Source organism: Balaenoptera borealis, assembly GCF_965194805.1.
Source record: "Balaenoptera borealis genome assembly, chromosome: 2".
Lineage (NCBI taxonomy): Eukaryota > Metazoa > Chordata > Mammalia > Artiodactyla > Balaenopteridae > Balaenoptera > Balaenoptera borealis.
In genome coordinates, this window is record NC_138867.1 from 70,231,020 (window position 1) to 70,248,561 (window position 17,542).

Consider the following 17,542-nt stretch of genomic DNA (forward strand, 5'->3'; position numbering starts at 1 on the left):
CTATTGATTATCCTTTCTAGTCACTAATGTGGGTAGCCCTATCAATCTAGGGAATTTTTAGTTTCATTTATAAACCTTCCACATAGAAAATGTCCATTTATACTTCATAAGATATTTCTATTGAAAATTGAAAAAAAAAATTTCCAAAGAGAAATATAGCAACCTATTGCAATCAGGTTAAGGTTATCAGTAGGAATTATTTTTCCAGTCACATTTTTCTCCTATCTGAACATGCCACTCAACTTCCACATAACAACCCTTACAAACCCTGTTCTAGTTATTACTATCATCCCATTGAGATTTTGAGCCAAAAGATTTTAATGACATGACATTGACACAAATATAAGCCAATTCTCACAAATACAACAATGCTCTAAATACTGGATACCATGACACAATGGGAATATGAATATTTCTAGTCTTTAGGCAAAGTAAAATATGGATAGGTTCTCTTTTCATATATGTAGAAGTGCTACCTTGCTTTATTGAACATGAAGGGAAAGATCAGTAAACTGTTTGCCACACAAAGAAATCCATCTATACAAAACAGAAAGATGAAACTCATCTTATGTCTCCATATTTATATGTGTTCATCTCATCTCAAAACCAGTCACAGTCTGGACACAAAGCAAGGACATGTGCCTCACAATCCCTGAAAGCAAACATCTGCACAACAGGCAGGGTCAATGACATGGGAATAGCATTCATATGACAATGAATATTACATTGGACACCACTTCCTTCTTTCAGTAGCAGCAGAAACACCAGGAATCGAGATGACATAAATTTTAATGGAAAAAAGCCCCCCTTTTAAACAATAGTCATTTAAATTTATAGCCTGATGTTATTTTCCACCCAGCAGAAGCAAAAGAACCTATTTATAAGCCAGAAAATTACCTATTGAATTAGATAACATACACTTACTGACAGGGAATTTTAAGGGTTAGCACTGATTATAATTTGAAATCTGCTTAATTCTATGGTTTAACTTAGGCTCTGGTACCAATAGTAATGAAATGAAGTATACTTACTTCCGAAATTGAATCTTTCAAAGAGAAGAAACAGAGTGATAAGTAATAGATAACATAAAAGTTAATGTGGAAATGCATTAGAATTACAGTCACTTAGTTTTTCAATATTTCAATTTGTGGTAATTAGACATAAGATAGGGCAAATACAATTTTGTCATTACATATGAAATAAGGCTTTGAAGAAAAAATAAAATAAAAGGTATTATTTACACATGTATATAGTATATAATATATGTGTGTATATATATATATATATGTGTATATATATATATATATATATATATATATATATATATATATATATATATATATTTAGATGCCCCCAAAATAGAAGGGAGTTATAAAATAAAAAAAGATATTGAAATCATGGCATTTGAATAAGGTCTTCAGGGAGGTGTAGGGCTCCATCAGCCAAAAAAGTGGGGAATAATCTGTAGGACTATGCCTTTTGTCCTCTAGAGTAATATCTTAAAACATAAAAAAGGCAGTTATTCAAGTTTATAGGAATACAGAAGAAAAGAATAACTAATTTGATAACTTATACAGCCATGATTCAAAATACTTTTGGCAGGTTGGCATACAATATAAGATGAATGATAGGATGATAGAGAAATACATTTCAGCTTTACATTTAAATTACAGTAGTGCTGATAGAAAGCTCACTATTTAATTTTATTATTGTACTATTTTAATAAAATGTTAAAGTGACACAAAATCTGATTCTCCACCACTGGTTATAGACATAAATGGAGGAATATTGGTTTTGTATTCAAATACTTAAAGGACAGTCATGCATAATAGGAATGTGTTAATGTTTTATGTCTTCTAAAGATTGAAAATAAAGGCACTTGCTAAAACGGTAGAGAATCAGGTTATGGTGCTCTATAACTTTTTATCAAAATCATACAGTAATAAAATTAAATAGTGAAATTTCCACTGTCATCTGCACATAGACGGATACCTTTTTCTAGAATTTATGTTGTTAACATTATGTAAGGAAATTAATCTATACAGATACTAAATTGCACAGCTCCATTAAAAAAGAAACCACTTTGGGTTTTGTTTGTTTTTTGTTTCCTTTTTTCTTACTCTTGAATCTCTCATCTCTAAAGTAATATCTGAAACAAAGCAAGAACTTGATAAATATTGATTAAAAGAACACATGAATGAGTGAGTGAGATAGGAAGTAGTTTGAATTAAATTACTTTTGGAACTTACACTGTTCTTATGCATTATATATTCAATTTATGCTGACAGAATAAATGGATGATCTTAAAAATGTCTTCCAAATAAAACCTCCTATGGTTTTCTACTCAGTTATAGTTTATAGCATCAAACAAATAATCCAAAAAAAATACTATATGGATAAGCTTATATCTAAGATTCTGTATGAACAAGGATTAATTTCAGTTATATTCAGTTTTGGAAAAATATACACTAGGGATTGCTAAACTCTAGACAATAGTCAAATTAGCCTTTGGTGAATTGATTCAAACATTTAACAGTAATTACTCTCATTTTCAATTTTCTCTTATTAGGCAGTTTGAATGTGAGCAATTTCAGATATAATACTTTTTTAATGAAATAAGAAAGCAGACGTTACTCATTTGAAATAGGCAATTCCAACAACAAAATAGATTGATAAGAACTGTATAAATTAATATAAAAGGAGTAAAGGAAAATAATAATTTTAGACCTTTGTTTCACTAAATGACAATCTCTTAAATATCCAAAGGAATTTATCACATAAAAAAAAAAAAAGACCTATTATGTTATGCTTTATAAAAACCACTAGTTTACGCTGCTTTGTCACTCAAGTGGAAATTTGCATTAAAAATACCCAGTAGGATTGGTAACCATAAAATTTCTTTTTTATTCTTTAAGTTTTCTGCTTGTAACTTTTGCAATTAAGGGTATACGGAGGCTGTTCTGATACAGTTACATTTTTCTTGCTTTCAAAACATTTTTTTCTCTTTCTCTGTCTTTTCAATAATGCTACTCTTCCGTTACTTCCCGAAATCTTTTCTGTCATTCATTCATTTTACTAAACCTTACTGGGTGCAAATAACATACCATAAATATACCAGACTTTGCGAATAAAAAGTAACTGAGGTATGGTTTCTGAGTTCAGACAAGTATAGAATACAGAAAATAAAATCAGTGTCTAAAAGGGAGCTTGTTATGCAACACTGGATGTTACAGAAATACAGAATCAGAGACCAGAAGAAAGATGTCTAATTAAAAACAAAACAAACAAAAAAAACCCTCTCTGATACATAAAGATAAAAATTGAGCTAGCAAACTTAAGGAATAATTGAAAACAAATTATCTACATGCAATAGTATGCATAACATACATATTTAAGGAGACAGAGAGCAAAATCATATTGTGAAGGTTAGTAGAAATCATAGTGATTACTGACAGCCCCAAGCCATGGAAAGAGGAAAGTCATAAGGCCTACACAGTTGTGGCTATCTGTTTTAAACAATTACACTAGCAAAAAAAAGAAAGGCCGGAGTTTAAGTGCAGAAAATTTGGTTTGATCAGAAAAATGGAGGGAATTCCTGAATGATGGTCTCAGTTTGTTAGTGTTTGTGTGTGTGTGAAGAAACAAAAGAGACCTGCCGAAAGTGAGCTTGATGTGAGCATGAAAAATTGGCTGGATGAGAATGGTTGCTGATGAAGACTCCTAGGAATGATTGGGAGGTAGTAGTGAATGACCACTGAAACTGCAAATAAGTACTGGTGCTTATTTGAACAATTGTTGTTTTCCTTCAGCAGTGTTCAGGGGTTTAGTGTTGAGGCAGAGAAAGCAGGAAGTTAAATTTATCTAGGCGGGTGGTTTGAAGTTGGGAATATTGCAAGCATAGAGTATGGAGATAGGCTTGATTGATGATAAGAGTGATCATAGATGTACTGGGAAGGACTTAAAATCAGGAATGGATTGATTCATTGGGGGAAAAAAAGGACAAAAATGTTGATAGCCTCATAGTAGTAAAGAACAACTTCTTGATGAGTAAAAATATATGGGAGCTTTAAAGAGTTTCTCCATTCTCTAATAGTACATTAGTCAGCAATTGTTATCAAATTTTCTTTAACATATCTCTAGCACTTCTTTACTTTGTGTAATGTAATTTTTTATACAATTTTTACAAAATTATCATGGCTTTCAAGGGGCATCACTGACCACAGACCCTTTCTACTCAATACAACACTGGGTCTACTTCCTTTTATTTCAGTAACAAATTCAAGGTCAGCATGCATTGTGCTGGCCAAAAAGTTCATCTGGGTTTTTCCGTAAGATCTTATATGATAAATTCCTGGGCTGCCAGTGACTTTATCAAAACAGATCTTTATGTGAATGTTATTATAATAACTGTTTTTCTAAACTCAGTGGAAGATTTGAGCCACCTTTCCTTTGATGGTAACACCTCCACCTGGGCACTGTACTCACATTTTACTGATCTTTAAGGATGTTCTTCCATTATATGTTGATAACTTCATCACAAAAACCTTTTATACTCTGAATCTCTGCTTCTACATTACATGCTAACAGGTATTTTTTTTTTTTCCTAAAAATACTTCACTCTGAATGCAACTGCAATAGGCTAAATGGTTTCATCTGCAGTTATAATTTCCCAGTGTATTTTATACTATGTACCATAGTGTCTCAATGTGTTTCATAGCAAGTTTCTAATCTGTCCTTGCTCTGCTTACTCTGTAGTAACCAACAGATATTTAAGTGTAATGTTACAATCTATTTTCCACACATACGCAAGGATGTGAAGTGCCCTTGAGTAAATATGCTTTCTAGAGGGCTAGTTGGTTCCTTATTAACAAGGTTTCTTTTTGAGGCCAGTATAAATCAAGGCTTCTTGTGACACATATAAGTGCTTTAGAAGTCAGAATTGATGACTGGGGCAGGTTTAGATTTCTCGGTCACCCTGCAGTAAATCATTATCTAGCCTGAAAACATTTTTCCACAGGGCTAAATATCATTTAAGTAATGGAAAAGGATATTAGCTATAGTTGTCATTAAACTATTTTATGCTAGGTTATTAAAGTTTCTTGGAACCATTTTATGAAAAAATTACTTTGCTGATACACGCAAATTTCAACATGGCAAGTCTTGATGACCTGTCAGAAATGACCAAACTTTGTTCTGTGCAAGGATTGGAGTCCGGAAAGAATTATAACAAGGTAGCAAAGTCCCTGGATAGAATCTTGTCCCAGCTGCCTTAAGTAACCAATTTATAGCATTGAGAGAACTCTTCAGTTCTTTGGCTCTATTTCTCTAATTGAAGAATGAATGAATTATAAAATATAGAGTTTAAGATAATTCTTGTTCTCAGCTTCTATCATGTCAATACTTTCCCAGCTGTTAAACTAGTAATTGTTCAGATGACAGAGAACAATGACAGATTTCAGAGAGAAATTACTTTTTGATTTTTCACACAAAGCATAGTTTTGTCTGCACTTCGGATCCTAGAGGATCAAAAGGAAAATTTGATCCTCCACATTCTCCTCTTAGGCTGCATTCAAAACTGTATAATCTAGAATGGATAATATTTGACCTTCTGAAAAGCACACATTACAATTCGTGAGAGGAAGTGGACTCTATATCAAATGTAGATTACTTAACACAGGTATTACCCAATGGCTTTCAAAACAGTAATAACAAAACATAGATCATGTGATAATTCACAGACGTCTCATCTCACTTTTCAACTTTGGTCTTTCAAATTCATTTCATTTGTAGGGTATATTGCTGTTTTGGGGTATCAATACAATGTAATAATTCAATAAAGTATCTTTCATGGTAAAACAATTGTTAAAAACAGGACAAAAGGCCCCAAACGGAGTCACTTATGCAAAACTTCAGTCACCAAACTGAGACTTGACTTAGAGTTTCAGCTCTCCCCAAAACGGAATCTTAAACCAGTCAATCAGGAATCACCCGATCAGCACCAGTTAGGTATTCTGTCTGATAGCCCTCTGTCTTCCCCTAAAGGAAAGTTACCATGCAATAACAAGCCCACTTTTTTGTCAGTATAACTTCCTTGTTTCTGCTCCTTTCTGCCTGTAAAAGTCTCTAATTTTGTACAGCTCCTCAGAACTACTTTCTACCTGATAGACTGGATGATGCCCAATTCATGAATCATTGAATAGAGCCAATAAGATCTTTAAAATTTACTCAGTTGAATTTTGATTTTTAACACACTGAAACACGAAAAATGGAAGTTATTCATCAAAAATATTTTTCTTGATTATTTCTCTATAAGCATATTTGTTTTATTAGGAGCTTATTCAACAGTTATGAGGATAAACCAAAATGGAAAAAGCTAACAAAGTTAGATTATATATTTTATTTAATAAAAAACATTTCTTTCTGAAATATATGATTTAAAAATATCTTAATTACTTTCTTTGCTTGCATATACTTCTAGACCCATATGTATACATGTCTAGACGTTTGTGATAGTTCATGTTCCCAGGGAATGCTGTCAATAATGCCTAAATATGTATTGCAAAAATCCATGTCTGTGAAATAAATGATCTTATTTTATGGACATTATGCAAATTTGTCATTTCATTTCCATGCTTTCAGTCTATCTTTTTTTCCAGTACCAGCACCAAATTTAGCTTTGCAAGACTATGTAAAATTAAATTTTTACTCTTTGAAACATTTTGAGTGAGCATGAACTTCCTTCATATCAGCAAATAAACAGTTAAGGCAGCAAAGGATACTAGTGCTTCTTAGCTAGGCCAAATCACTAAAATTACCATAGCCAGAGATAAATACTACCATTTTCCATTTTGGCGTTCAATTAATTTATTTTTCTATATAGCAATGACCCCTAGTCATAAAAGGTAGGACAATATGAATTCAAAAAAACAATCTCCCTTTACTTAAGCAGGAAAAACTATGATCTTCACTACTCAAAAAGTTCCCAGGCTCTAAGATTCAGAAAGACCACAGTTCTTTACAAAACCAGACATCCTTTTATTGGTTTTTCCATCTTCTATCCACTGCCCAGGCTTCTCCCAAATAACTTTCCCATCTACTAAGGGTATAATCTTTGATCCCTCTCATTTCTTTTAAAGTTCTCAGTTCCGTCTGGAGACCTCTTATAAGCTTAAACCTTGTCCATTGGCTCTTCAAGTGGCTTGTGGTTATTGACACCAGCAAATCCTTCCCAAGGTATATGGAGCTTTAAAGGACAGCTTATCACATGGGTTTGCAGACTCAACTTAGATTTTGGTCTCTCTGTTTCTTGCTTAATTTCTTAAGAAGTTAAACAAAATTTTACTTATTCATCCTTTATCTCTGTTTTCAATGCTAAAATTTTCAAAACACCTTATCTGCCATATTGCTTGACATAGAAGTGTTCACTGATTTTTACCTCTTATATTCCATTCTTATTCTCTAACTCCTTTTAACAAAGCACAAGGAATATCTCCTGATAGCATGATGAATGACTGGCCTCTATCAAATTTCACAATAATAACAACTAAAGCAGTAGTCAATCCACCGTTTTTGTTATTTGGCTCTCACATTCACTCTAGCTCCTAAAGATATTTCTGTACTACACCTATATCAATGACATTTCGCAAAGTATTAAGCACCAAGTAATTGCTCTGTAAACGCAACTATGTCCTGACAATGACATGTAGAGCAAACTTTAAAATGTCTGATTAAAACAAAATCTTCCTTTTATTTCCATTGTTATAAAATAAATGGCAGTTACAAGAATCATATATTCCATGATTAAGAGAGGATAAGAAAGAGAAATGGTGGTGTGGTGGGGTATATCCAAAGTCAGAATAAATAAACTAGGAATTTCAAAGTTGAGAAAATCTTAATAAAAACACTAATTATAACTGCTCTCAGTATTTACAATGCAGACACATACACAGACGTGCACACACACACTCTATACTGTTCACATATGTTGTTTAAATGTACAGAACTGTTATTTTCTCGCTCTCAATTTCTTTTGCTTTCTTTACTACACCAAAAATGGTCAGTGTATTTCTCCCACTACTAAGTTTTGCATATGATGTCCCCCCTTCTAAAATTCATTTCCTACTCACCTCAGTCCCCTCATTTCTTACATAACTAGCTTGCCTCCATTTTTCATGCCTCAAATTAAATATCGTCTCCTCAGAAAAGCCTTACCTGACCACCAGTATACACACTTGCCCTTATTATTCACTATTTATTCATACTACTGTTTCTTCATAATATTTAGGAAATATAGCATCATGCCTTTGTCTCTTCACCTCTAATTAAATGATTTATCTGTTTAACTGTTTATTTTGTGTTACTCATACCAGGTTATAGACTCTTGTCAGAGTTTGTTCACTAATAATATACTCAACATTTAGGAATGAATCTACTCATCTAGTAGGCTTTGAATAGCATTAACTGAATAAACAAAAAAGTTAATCTAATTTTATATAGTATTCTATATTACTCATCAGAGATGTGAACTAATCTCTTTCATTTATAGGATGAATAACAATTTGACTCTTTGTAACATACTTTACTCAAAAAATCCCCAGTTCTTTGTGAGTACATTTTGCCATCTACTTTCATAGGACTACTCACTATGGATCATTTGGAAACAAAATACCCTCATTAAACGTTTGCTTGTGTCTTGCCCTTGTTCTGTTCAGTATGATTTGCTTGGCCTTAGTTCACTCTTTAGGCCTCATGCAGAGAACTGAGAAGAGATGAAAATGAAGTACATTTACCAATGGCATAAACAAGTTTGTAAAATCATATGTTTATATGTCTACTCAAGTTTATAAAAATTAGATCAGAAATCTTTGTTTTATTGAGTTTTACAAGTACGATAAAGAAATCTGTGACATTTTTAACTGATTTATTTTTTCTCAATAGATTTTCTTTACTTTGTGCTGAATTTTAGTTATTTAGTTTATGCAGTTGGAAAAGATATTCAATTTTAAGTAATTAATTAAAAGATCACCAAATCTGATGTGTTACATTTCATGTATGTTACTGTGAAATATCAGAATTCACATCACTCTCTTAGCATTATAAATTAAATTATTTTTGTTACAAAAACTAAGTTAATAGCAAAATTTTGAGGAAATATTTTTGATGCTGTAGAATAACTCACTCTGAAGACTATAAGATTTTTGCCACAGAATATATGTAAAATTGTATGGTTAAGTCCCATTTAGTCTTTCTATATATATTTTCTTTTATTTTATACCACTATTTTCATATGCTGTACAGTAATTCCTCTCAATTGTGATTTTTTCAAAAGAAAACCATAGGTCAAGCAAGTTTAAAATAAATAGCAGACTTAACAGAAATTATATTTTTCCAGTGAAAACTCATCATAAAAAAATTTGAATTTATTTTATAAAATGATATAGTAAAATATTATTAATAAAATAATTCATAAGTATGGTAAAAAAAGAAAAAAGAAAATTCAAACCATTACATTAGAGTATTAACTGAAAATTAAAATTACTCTGACCCACTTCTTGTAACACTCCTTGATTTAACAGCATTTAGAAGTTTCCATTTTAGGTCTGGTAATTTTCAATGAAATTCTAAAGGATATCATTTTATTTTTCTTTCTTGATTTATCAATTTTAAACTATTTGTATGTATTTCCTCTACTGAAATATGATGGATTTTGCCTTAGGGCATTTTTTTTTTACCTTTTCTATCCTATTGTTACTAAATTATTTTTAATTTTTCATATATTTATAATTTAATTTTAAATAATATATGTAAATCTATTTCTTATCTCTCTAAATGAAGACAGACACCCCCATGTAAGATTTTTAAAAACGCTAGCGTCCTTACATTTACCTACTCAAATTCTCCCTAACTCTACGTTCCAGCTTAAGATACTCAGACCATTAAAATTCCATTGATATGGTTTATCAAATTTACAGTTTGTCCTCTTATAAAAATTAAAAATACCCATGTTTTGTTACAGTTTGATTCTAACATTGAAACAAATAAAGAGTATTTACATTTTCATGTAAATATTGTTTGTTACAAAGCGCATAGAGAAGAAAGAACAAGTATAGAGAAACATAAGCAAAATGGTACAAAAACTGCAAAAAATTTTTAAAAGGAGCCATTTATCTTTAAGTTAAATTTATCACATTTTTTAACCAGTTTATTGAGGTACGACTGACACGAAAAAGTTGTACATATGTAATGTATACATCTTGATGAGTTTGCAGGTAAATATATACTTGTCAAGTCATCACCACAATCAATGCCATAAACATACCCATCACCTCCCAAAGTTTCCTCTCCCTCTTTATTTATATTAATAATAAATAAATAAATAAATGTATTAAATTTTCTTATACTAAAACTCAAGTTGCATTTTCTTTTTGCTTCAATTTGGATTATAATTTTGTGCAGCTTTTGTTTTTCTTGGGGTCTAATTACTTTTGATTTTTTAGAGTTGGCAAAAGAATCATAAAATATCCTCATAACACCCATGACATTTTCCAGATTCTTTATCATAGTACTTTGATACTGTTCTACATAACACTGACTGCTTCTAAAGGGCTTGCCCATTTGTTCCTGGTATGTTTTTCAATGGAAATTGCTGTTCTTCATTTTTCGTTTTCTTGACTCCTTTTACATTTTACTGGAGCGTATGTTCAAGGGATATCCTTTTCTGGAAATGACAAATATGATAACAGACACTCCAAGACCCTGCATGTCTACAAATATCTTTTTTGTCCTTTCCGTCTTAATTTTTGCTAGTTATATAATTCTAAGTTCAAAATTAATTTCCATCAAAATTATGGGGAAATTTCTCCTTTGTTGCATACCATGGAATAACTTCAAAGAGAAGTCTGGCATTGCCTATTTTTATTGTTGCTCTTCTTTGTGTGCTATTATTTCTCAAAACTTATGCAAACTTCTCTTTGTCCATGGGATTTGAAAATCTGTTGTGCCTTTAGGAAAAGGGATTTTAACATTTATTTGTGAGACATTTAGTGGATACATTTAATCAGATGGCGCATATTGTTTCTAAATTCTGATAATTTGTTTCTAATATTTCCTTTATGATTTTCTTTCTGATTGTTGGACCTACTTGGATTGCTATTTTATATTCATGAATTTTCTGTGATATTTTTCACATCATTGACTTTTGCTCTTGGTTTAGGAAAATTTTCTCAATGTTATCCTACAAAACTTTAAAACTTAAAAAAGATCAATCTTATGATTTTAGACTTACAGAGTTGCAAAAATACTAGACAGTTCCATTGTATCCTCTAAGTTTTCCTTTGTGAATATTTATCTTACATAATATAGGACAATTACCAAAACTAAGAAAGTAACTTTGGTACAGTACTGTTAATGAAACTAAGAAACTAACTTTGATTCAGTACTGTTAATGAAACTAAGAAACTAACTTTGGTTCAGTACTATTAAACAGTGGAATTTGTGCACAGTTTACCTTTTTTTCCCCCCAACTAATAGACTTTTTCTGTTCCAGGATACAATCCAGGTTCTCACCTTGTATTTAGTTGTTATATCACTTATCTGTGAAAGTTCCCTGGTCTTTTCATATAGTTCAAGACCTTGAACATTCTGAAAAGCAATGGCCAGTTTATTTTTGTAATGTCCCTCAATTTTAGTTTGTCTAGTATTTTCTCATCACAGAACTCTCCAAGACCCTGCATGTCTTTTTTGTCCTTTCCATCTTAATTTTTGCTAGTTATATAATTCTGAGTTCAAAATTAATTTCCATCAAAATTCTGGGGAAATTTCTCCTTTGTTGCATACCATGGAATAATTTCAAAGAGAAGTCTGGTTTTGCCTATTTTTGTTGTTGCTCTTCTTTGTATGCTGTAATACATTTTGGGGAAGGGTACTACAGAAGTGATGGCTCTCAGTGCACCATATTAAGGTATACATTATGTTGACAAATATTACTGATGCTACCTTACCTTGGTGAAGTATGTATCTTTGAGGATTCTACATTATAAAGTCACTATTATTCCTTTTTTAATTACTAAATAATTGGGGGGAAATATTTTGACAATACGAATATAACAACTTCTGCTTAAATGTTCACTAATTTTATCACCCACTGAGGATCTTGCCTGTAGCAGTTATTACTGTAGTGTTCTAATGATGATTTTCTCTATCCCTCACTCCTCCTACATCTATTCTTCTATAAGGAAGAGATGTGCTTTCTCCCCATTTATTTGTTCAGTTATTTATTTATACATATGGACTCATGCATATTTATTTTATTTGGGGGTTATAATCCTATTCTGTCATTCCATATTTTGTTGCTCAAGTTGTTCCAGCAGCCTTGTCCATTGAGAGCTCTTTCAGGTTGACTCCTGTGTCCTTTTAACATGCCTCCGTCTACTTTTCATTAAATGTATTCGTCTCTGATACTGCTAGATGCTCTAGGCTCATCTTGTATTTTTCTTCCCACAGCCCTGAAATCAATAGTTTCACCAAGGACCCTTGAATCATTTTATTGGAAAATTATATTTAGAAACCAAGATTTGGACATTAGGTGTACTTATTGCTTCTATTTCTTCTTAGTGAAAAGATCTAGGAATATATATTTACCAATTCCTGCATAAGTACACATCAATAATTATGTATGCATGTATGTGTGTAATCTGTCACTTATCATCTATATGTCTGTACTGATACTTACTCCGATCCAGCACTGCAGGGTTTATTCTGATTTTCCCCATTTAGTTATTTATAACTCCCCCCCACCAAAAGTCAGAAACCTGTCTCTCATCATGTACAAAAATTTACTTATTTGTTCAACCCTCTTATAACAATAGTTTTAGATTTGTTAAGCCATATCCAAGGGAGAAACACATTTAATAACTAGAGTGTTTGGATACATTTCTTTATACATTTACCCTTACAATATCTGGTCAAAACACTACTTTCCAAAATTATTTAAAACGAGATTCTTTTTTTTTCCCATCCCCTTCAGTATGGTTATTTGACTCAATTGGAGTTCAGTTATTTTGTCACACTCCAACTATCTCACAATCCTGATTTTTTAAATTTAAAATTGTATATAAAAATCACTCTGTGATGTATGGTTCCACGGGTTTTGACAAATTTATAGAACTGTATATTCACCACTACAGTTTCACAAAGAACAGTTCCATCCCAAATACAGTCTCTTTATATTCATCCTCTCCCTCTCAAAACCCAATGTGTGGCACCAACTGATCTAATTTTCTATCCTTATGGTATTGCCTTTTCCAAAATAGCATATATTAATGGAATCATACAATATATAATATTTGGTGTCTAACTTCATTCACTTAGCCAGTTACATTGAAGATTTGGGAGTCATCTATTTGTTAGAATATACAAAAGTTTGTTTATCCATTCACTGGTTGAGAAATATTTGTTTTGTTTCCAATATTTGGTGACTGTGAATAAAGCTGTTATAAATATTTAGTGTGCGTGTGTGTGTGTGTGTGTGTGTGTGTGTGTGTGTGTGTGCGGACATACGTTTTCATTTGCCTTGGAGTAATACTGCTGGGTCATATGGTAAATAGAAACACATTCAACTTTATAAAATACTGCCAAAATGTTTTCCAATGTGGCTGTAGAGTTTTGCATTTCTAATAGAAATGTATGAGACTTCTAGGGGACTGCATCGTTGACACCACTTGGTATTGTCAGTGTTGTTATTGTTACTTTGTTTGCTTGTTTTGGCATTTTGATAGGTGTATAGTTACCTCACTGAAGTTTTAAGTTGCAACTCCCTAATGATAATGTTGAGCATCTTTTCATATGCTTATTTGCCATATCTCCATCTTCTTTGGTGACACCTATCTTCAGATCTTTCCCACATATTGTTTATTGATTTTTATTGCTGAGTTTTGAGATTTAGATTTATTTTTATATTCTGGAAACAAGTCCTGAAATGGAAATTTGATTTGTAAATATTTTCTTTGAGCGTGTCTCTTGTCTTTCCATTTACTTAGTAGTATCATTTGAAGAACAGTAATTTTTATTTTAAAAATTTCAATTTATATTTATAAAAAGTTCAATTTATCTTTTCTTTTCCTAAATAGATCATGCTTTTGGTGTTGTATCTAATATCTCTTTGCCTAAACCACAGTCAGGTAAATTTTCTCCTATAATTTCTTCTAAAAAGAACATTTTGTAGATGTTTTAGAGTTTTATATTTTTCATTTAGAACTACAAGTAGTTTTTCATTATTAAGATGTCCTGAAGAAGGAGGCTAAGAGCTGTGACTGCCTGCATGGCTTCCAGATGACCCACTCCCTGGTTGGAGGGACTGGGTCTGGGATGGGCACTCTCCTCATCAGCAAGATCCAGGAGGCATATCTAGATAGGAACATGAACATTTCAGCGTGGCGCCCTTGCCTGAGGTGTCGGATAGGATGGTGGAGCCCTACAATACCACGTACTTGGTCCACCAGCTGGTAGAAAACACAGATGAGACCTACTGCTTTGAGAATGATGCTCTCCATTACGTCTGCTTCAGAACCATAAAGCTGGCCATGCCCACCTACAATGACCTCGACCACCTGGAGTTGGCCACCACGAGTGGGGTCATTACCTGCCTGTCCTTCCCCTGCCAGCGCAATGCTGACCTGCGCAAGCTGGCATGATCAAGGTCCCCTTCCCCCACCTGCACTTCTTCATGCCGGTTTTGCTGTGTTAAGCAGCCAGGGAAGCCAACAGTACTGGGACCTGACAATGCCGGAGCTTACCCAGCAGATGTCAGACACCAAGAATATGATGGTCGCCTGTGGCCTCTGCCATGGCTGCTATCTGACTGTGGCCATCGTGCTCAGAAGCTGCATGTCCATGAAGGAGGTGGACGAACAGATGCTTAACGTCCAAAACAAGAGCAGCTATTCTGTCCAGTGGATGGCCAACATTGTGAAAACAGCTGTCTGTGACATTCCGCCCCGGGGGCCTAAAAATGTCTGCCACCTTCACTGGCAACAGCACAATACATAATATTTCTTAAAATATTCCAATCGGATGGTGGGAGCCTACAGCCGAGGGCGAGGACGAAGCCTGGAGAGGGCAGCCAGGAGCCCTGGGTGTTTCTTAACATGTCTTGCCCCTTCCCCAAGGCCTGGCCAGAAGCAACTCCTGTGACTGCCCAGTGACAAAACAGGCTTCAGCAAGGCCTTGTCCAACAAACGACTCCGAGTGGACAAAGGTGCACCCAATAAGCCCCAGTTGTTCAGAGTGGTGGACAGCGTAGAGGATGAGGTGCAGTGGCAGCTCCACCTGGTCCCGGGAGGGCAGACAAGGAGGAGAGAAGCGAGCTCAGGAACAGGAAGCTGTTGACTGAAGTAACCCTGAAGTAACTTGCTGGGTGAGAAAAGGCAGCATCTTCAGCACCAGCATCTCCTTCTACAACTTCTCAGCCCCCAGGATCCTCCACAACAGCGGACACCTGCACACCCTACTCAAGGTCTGCGCCCAGATCTGGCTGATCTTTCTGGAGTTGAGGTTCACAGGGTTGCCAACAGACCATCTCCTCAAGCAATCCTTCTGGAGTTTTTATTTTTGATGCCCTCTTCCAGCCCCAGCGGCACTCAGCACATGACTAGCATGACACCTTCTTCCTGGGATATCCAGCAGAGGCCCTGCAGCTGCCAGTGGACTACGTCCAACAGGTCAAGCAGGCCCAGTCCTAGGTTGGCCGCCACTCATGGGGGAGCAACCGGGACTGCAGGGAGCAGGACGAGGCGGGAAAAGCCTGCTGAGCGAGCACATGCACCACGTCCGTCAGCTCAGTGCGCTCCACCGCTTCTGCCCTGAGCAAGTCCATTGTGCCCCGCCAAGAACCTAACCACAACCATGTGTTCTGGAACAAGACCTGGAGGACTCACACCTGGTTGAGTTCCACCAGATGGAGGACATTATGGCTGACCACCACCTCATCCCAGGCCCTCTCGTGGACATCATGAAGGAGTTCTTCACCAAGCTGGTATCATTCGCTTCGAGGCAGCCTACAACCCCTACACAGAGCCCAGTGAGGAGGCGTTCAGTTACCACCAAGGCCTAAAGAAGGGGGTGGAGGTCCGGCGCTCCGGGTTCTTCTGCCCTGAGATGCTGCTGCCCATGGGTCTCCCCGAGAACCTGTCAGTTGTTGCCTGGGGCCTCTCCCTGGAGCACCTGACTATAATCAAATGTTGCATCAGCAGTGTCTGGGAGCTGGTGAGCCTAAGATGAACCTGCAGATGGTGGTAGTCGTCCCTTGTACCACCTGAACGGCCAAACCGGGATTCAGGTATAGATAATATAATTTGTTGGGGGGGGGGTGGGGGGGGCGGTTGGTGGGGTAGAAGAAAAATGGAAGAGGAAAAAGGGGAGAAGGAGGCATCTAGTGGATGGCTTTCTAACTTTGTTTAAAAAATTTCTATTGAATAAATTTGGGGAAATCTATTTTCTAGTCTAATTCTGTTCCATCAATCTGTGGATATATCTTCTTTCCAATACCACACTGTCTTGATTAGTGTAGCTTTCAAGTAAATACTTAAATTGAAATGTGTGAATCTTCCAAATTTATTCTTCAGTTTTAAAGTCATTTTTGTCAATTCAAGTTTCTTTGTCTTTCCATATAAATTTTACACTCACCCATAAGATATCTACAAAAATCATGCTGGAATTTTAATTAGGGTTGTACTGAATCTGCAGATCAAATTGTGGATAATTTATTTCCTAAAAATATTGAGTTTTCCTGTCTAAGAACATGGTATATCTCTTCAGTTATTTGTTGTTTAATTACTTTCATTTGTGCTTTATAGTTTTCAACACACAGAACCTGAATATATTTTTGTTAGGTTTTTACCTAATCTTTCAATTTTATTTAGTGCTACAGTAAATGAAATTTATTTTTTAAATTCCAATTGTTTCTTGCCAGTAGGTAGGAATAAAATTGATATTTTTAGGTTGACTTTATTTACTAAGACTTGATAAACTCTATTAATTCTAGAAGACTATCTGAGTTTTTCAGATTTTCCACATAGAAAATTATTTCATCTGTGAATAGAAAATGATTATCTTGGGGGGACCTTCAAGATGGTGGAGGAGTAAGACATGGAGATCACCTTCCTCCCCACAAATACATCAAAAATACAACTACATGTGGAACAACTCCTACAGAACACCTACTGAATGCTGGCAGAAGGCCTTAGAATTCCCAAAAGGTAAGAAACTCCCCAATTACCTGGGTAGGGCAAAAGAAAAAAAGAAAAAACAGGGACAAAAGAATAGGGATGGGACCAGCACCTCAGGGAGGGAGCTGTGAAGGAGGCAAAGTTTCCACACAATAGGAAGCCCCTTCACTGGTGGAGAAGGGGGTGGGCCGCAGGGAAGCTTCAGAGCCACAGAGGACAGCACAGCAACAGGGTTGCACAGGGCAAAGCGGAGAGATTCCTGCACAGAGGATCAGTGCTGACCAGCACTCACCAGGCTGAGAGACTTGTCTGCTCACCCG

The 17,542-nt window shown here is 34.8% G+C and overlaps 1 protein-coding gene across 1 annotated transcript in view; it reads left to right on the top strand.

Annotated features, from left to right (window-relative positions):
• The window catches only part of LOC309623067 (tubulin beta chain-like), a gene marked incomplete at both ends in the record, with an annotated part of 52,629 nt that extends 36,768 nt beyond the window's left edge, over positions 1-15,861 (top strand). Inside the window, 7 exon segments of the mRNA XM_082379600.1 lie at positions 14,279-14,419; positions 14,422-14,685; positions 14,688-14,726; positions 14,729-14,997; positions 14,999-15,026; positions 15,165-15,294; positions 15,465-15,861. Coding sequence (XP_082235726.1) covers positions 14,279-14,419; positions 14,422-14,685; positions 14,688-14,726; positions 14,729-14,997; positions 14,999-15,026; positions 15,165-15,294; positions 15,465-15,861 — 1,268 coding nt within the window.
• Positions 15,862-17,542: the final 1,681 nt, after the last annotated feature.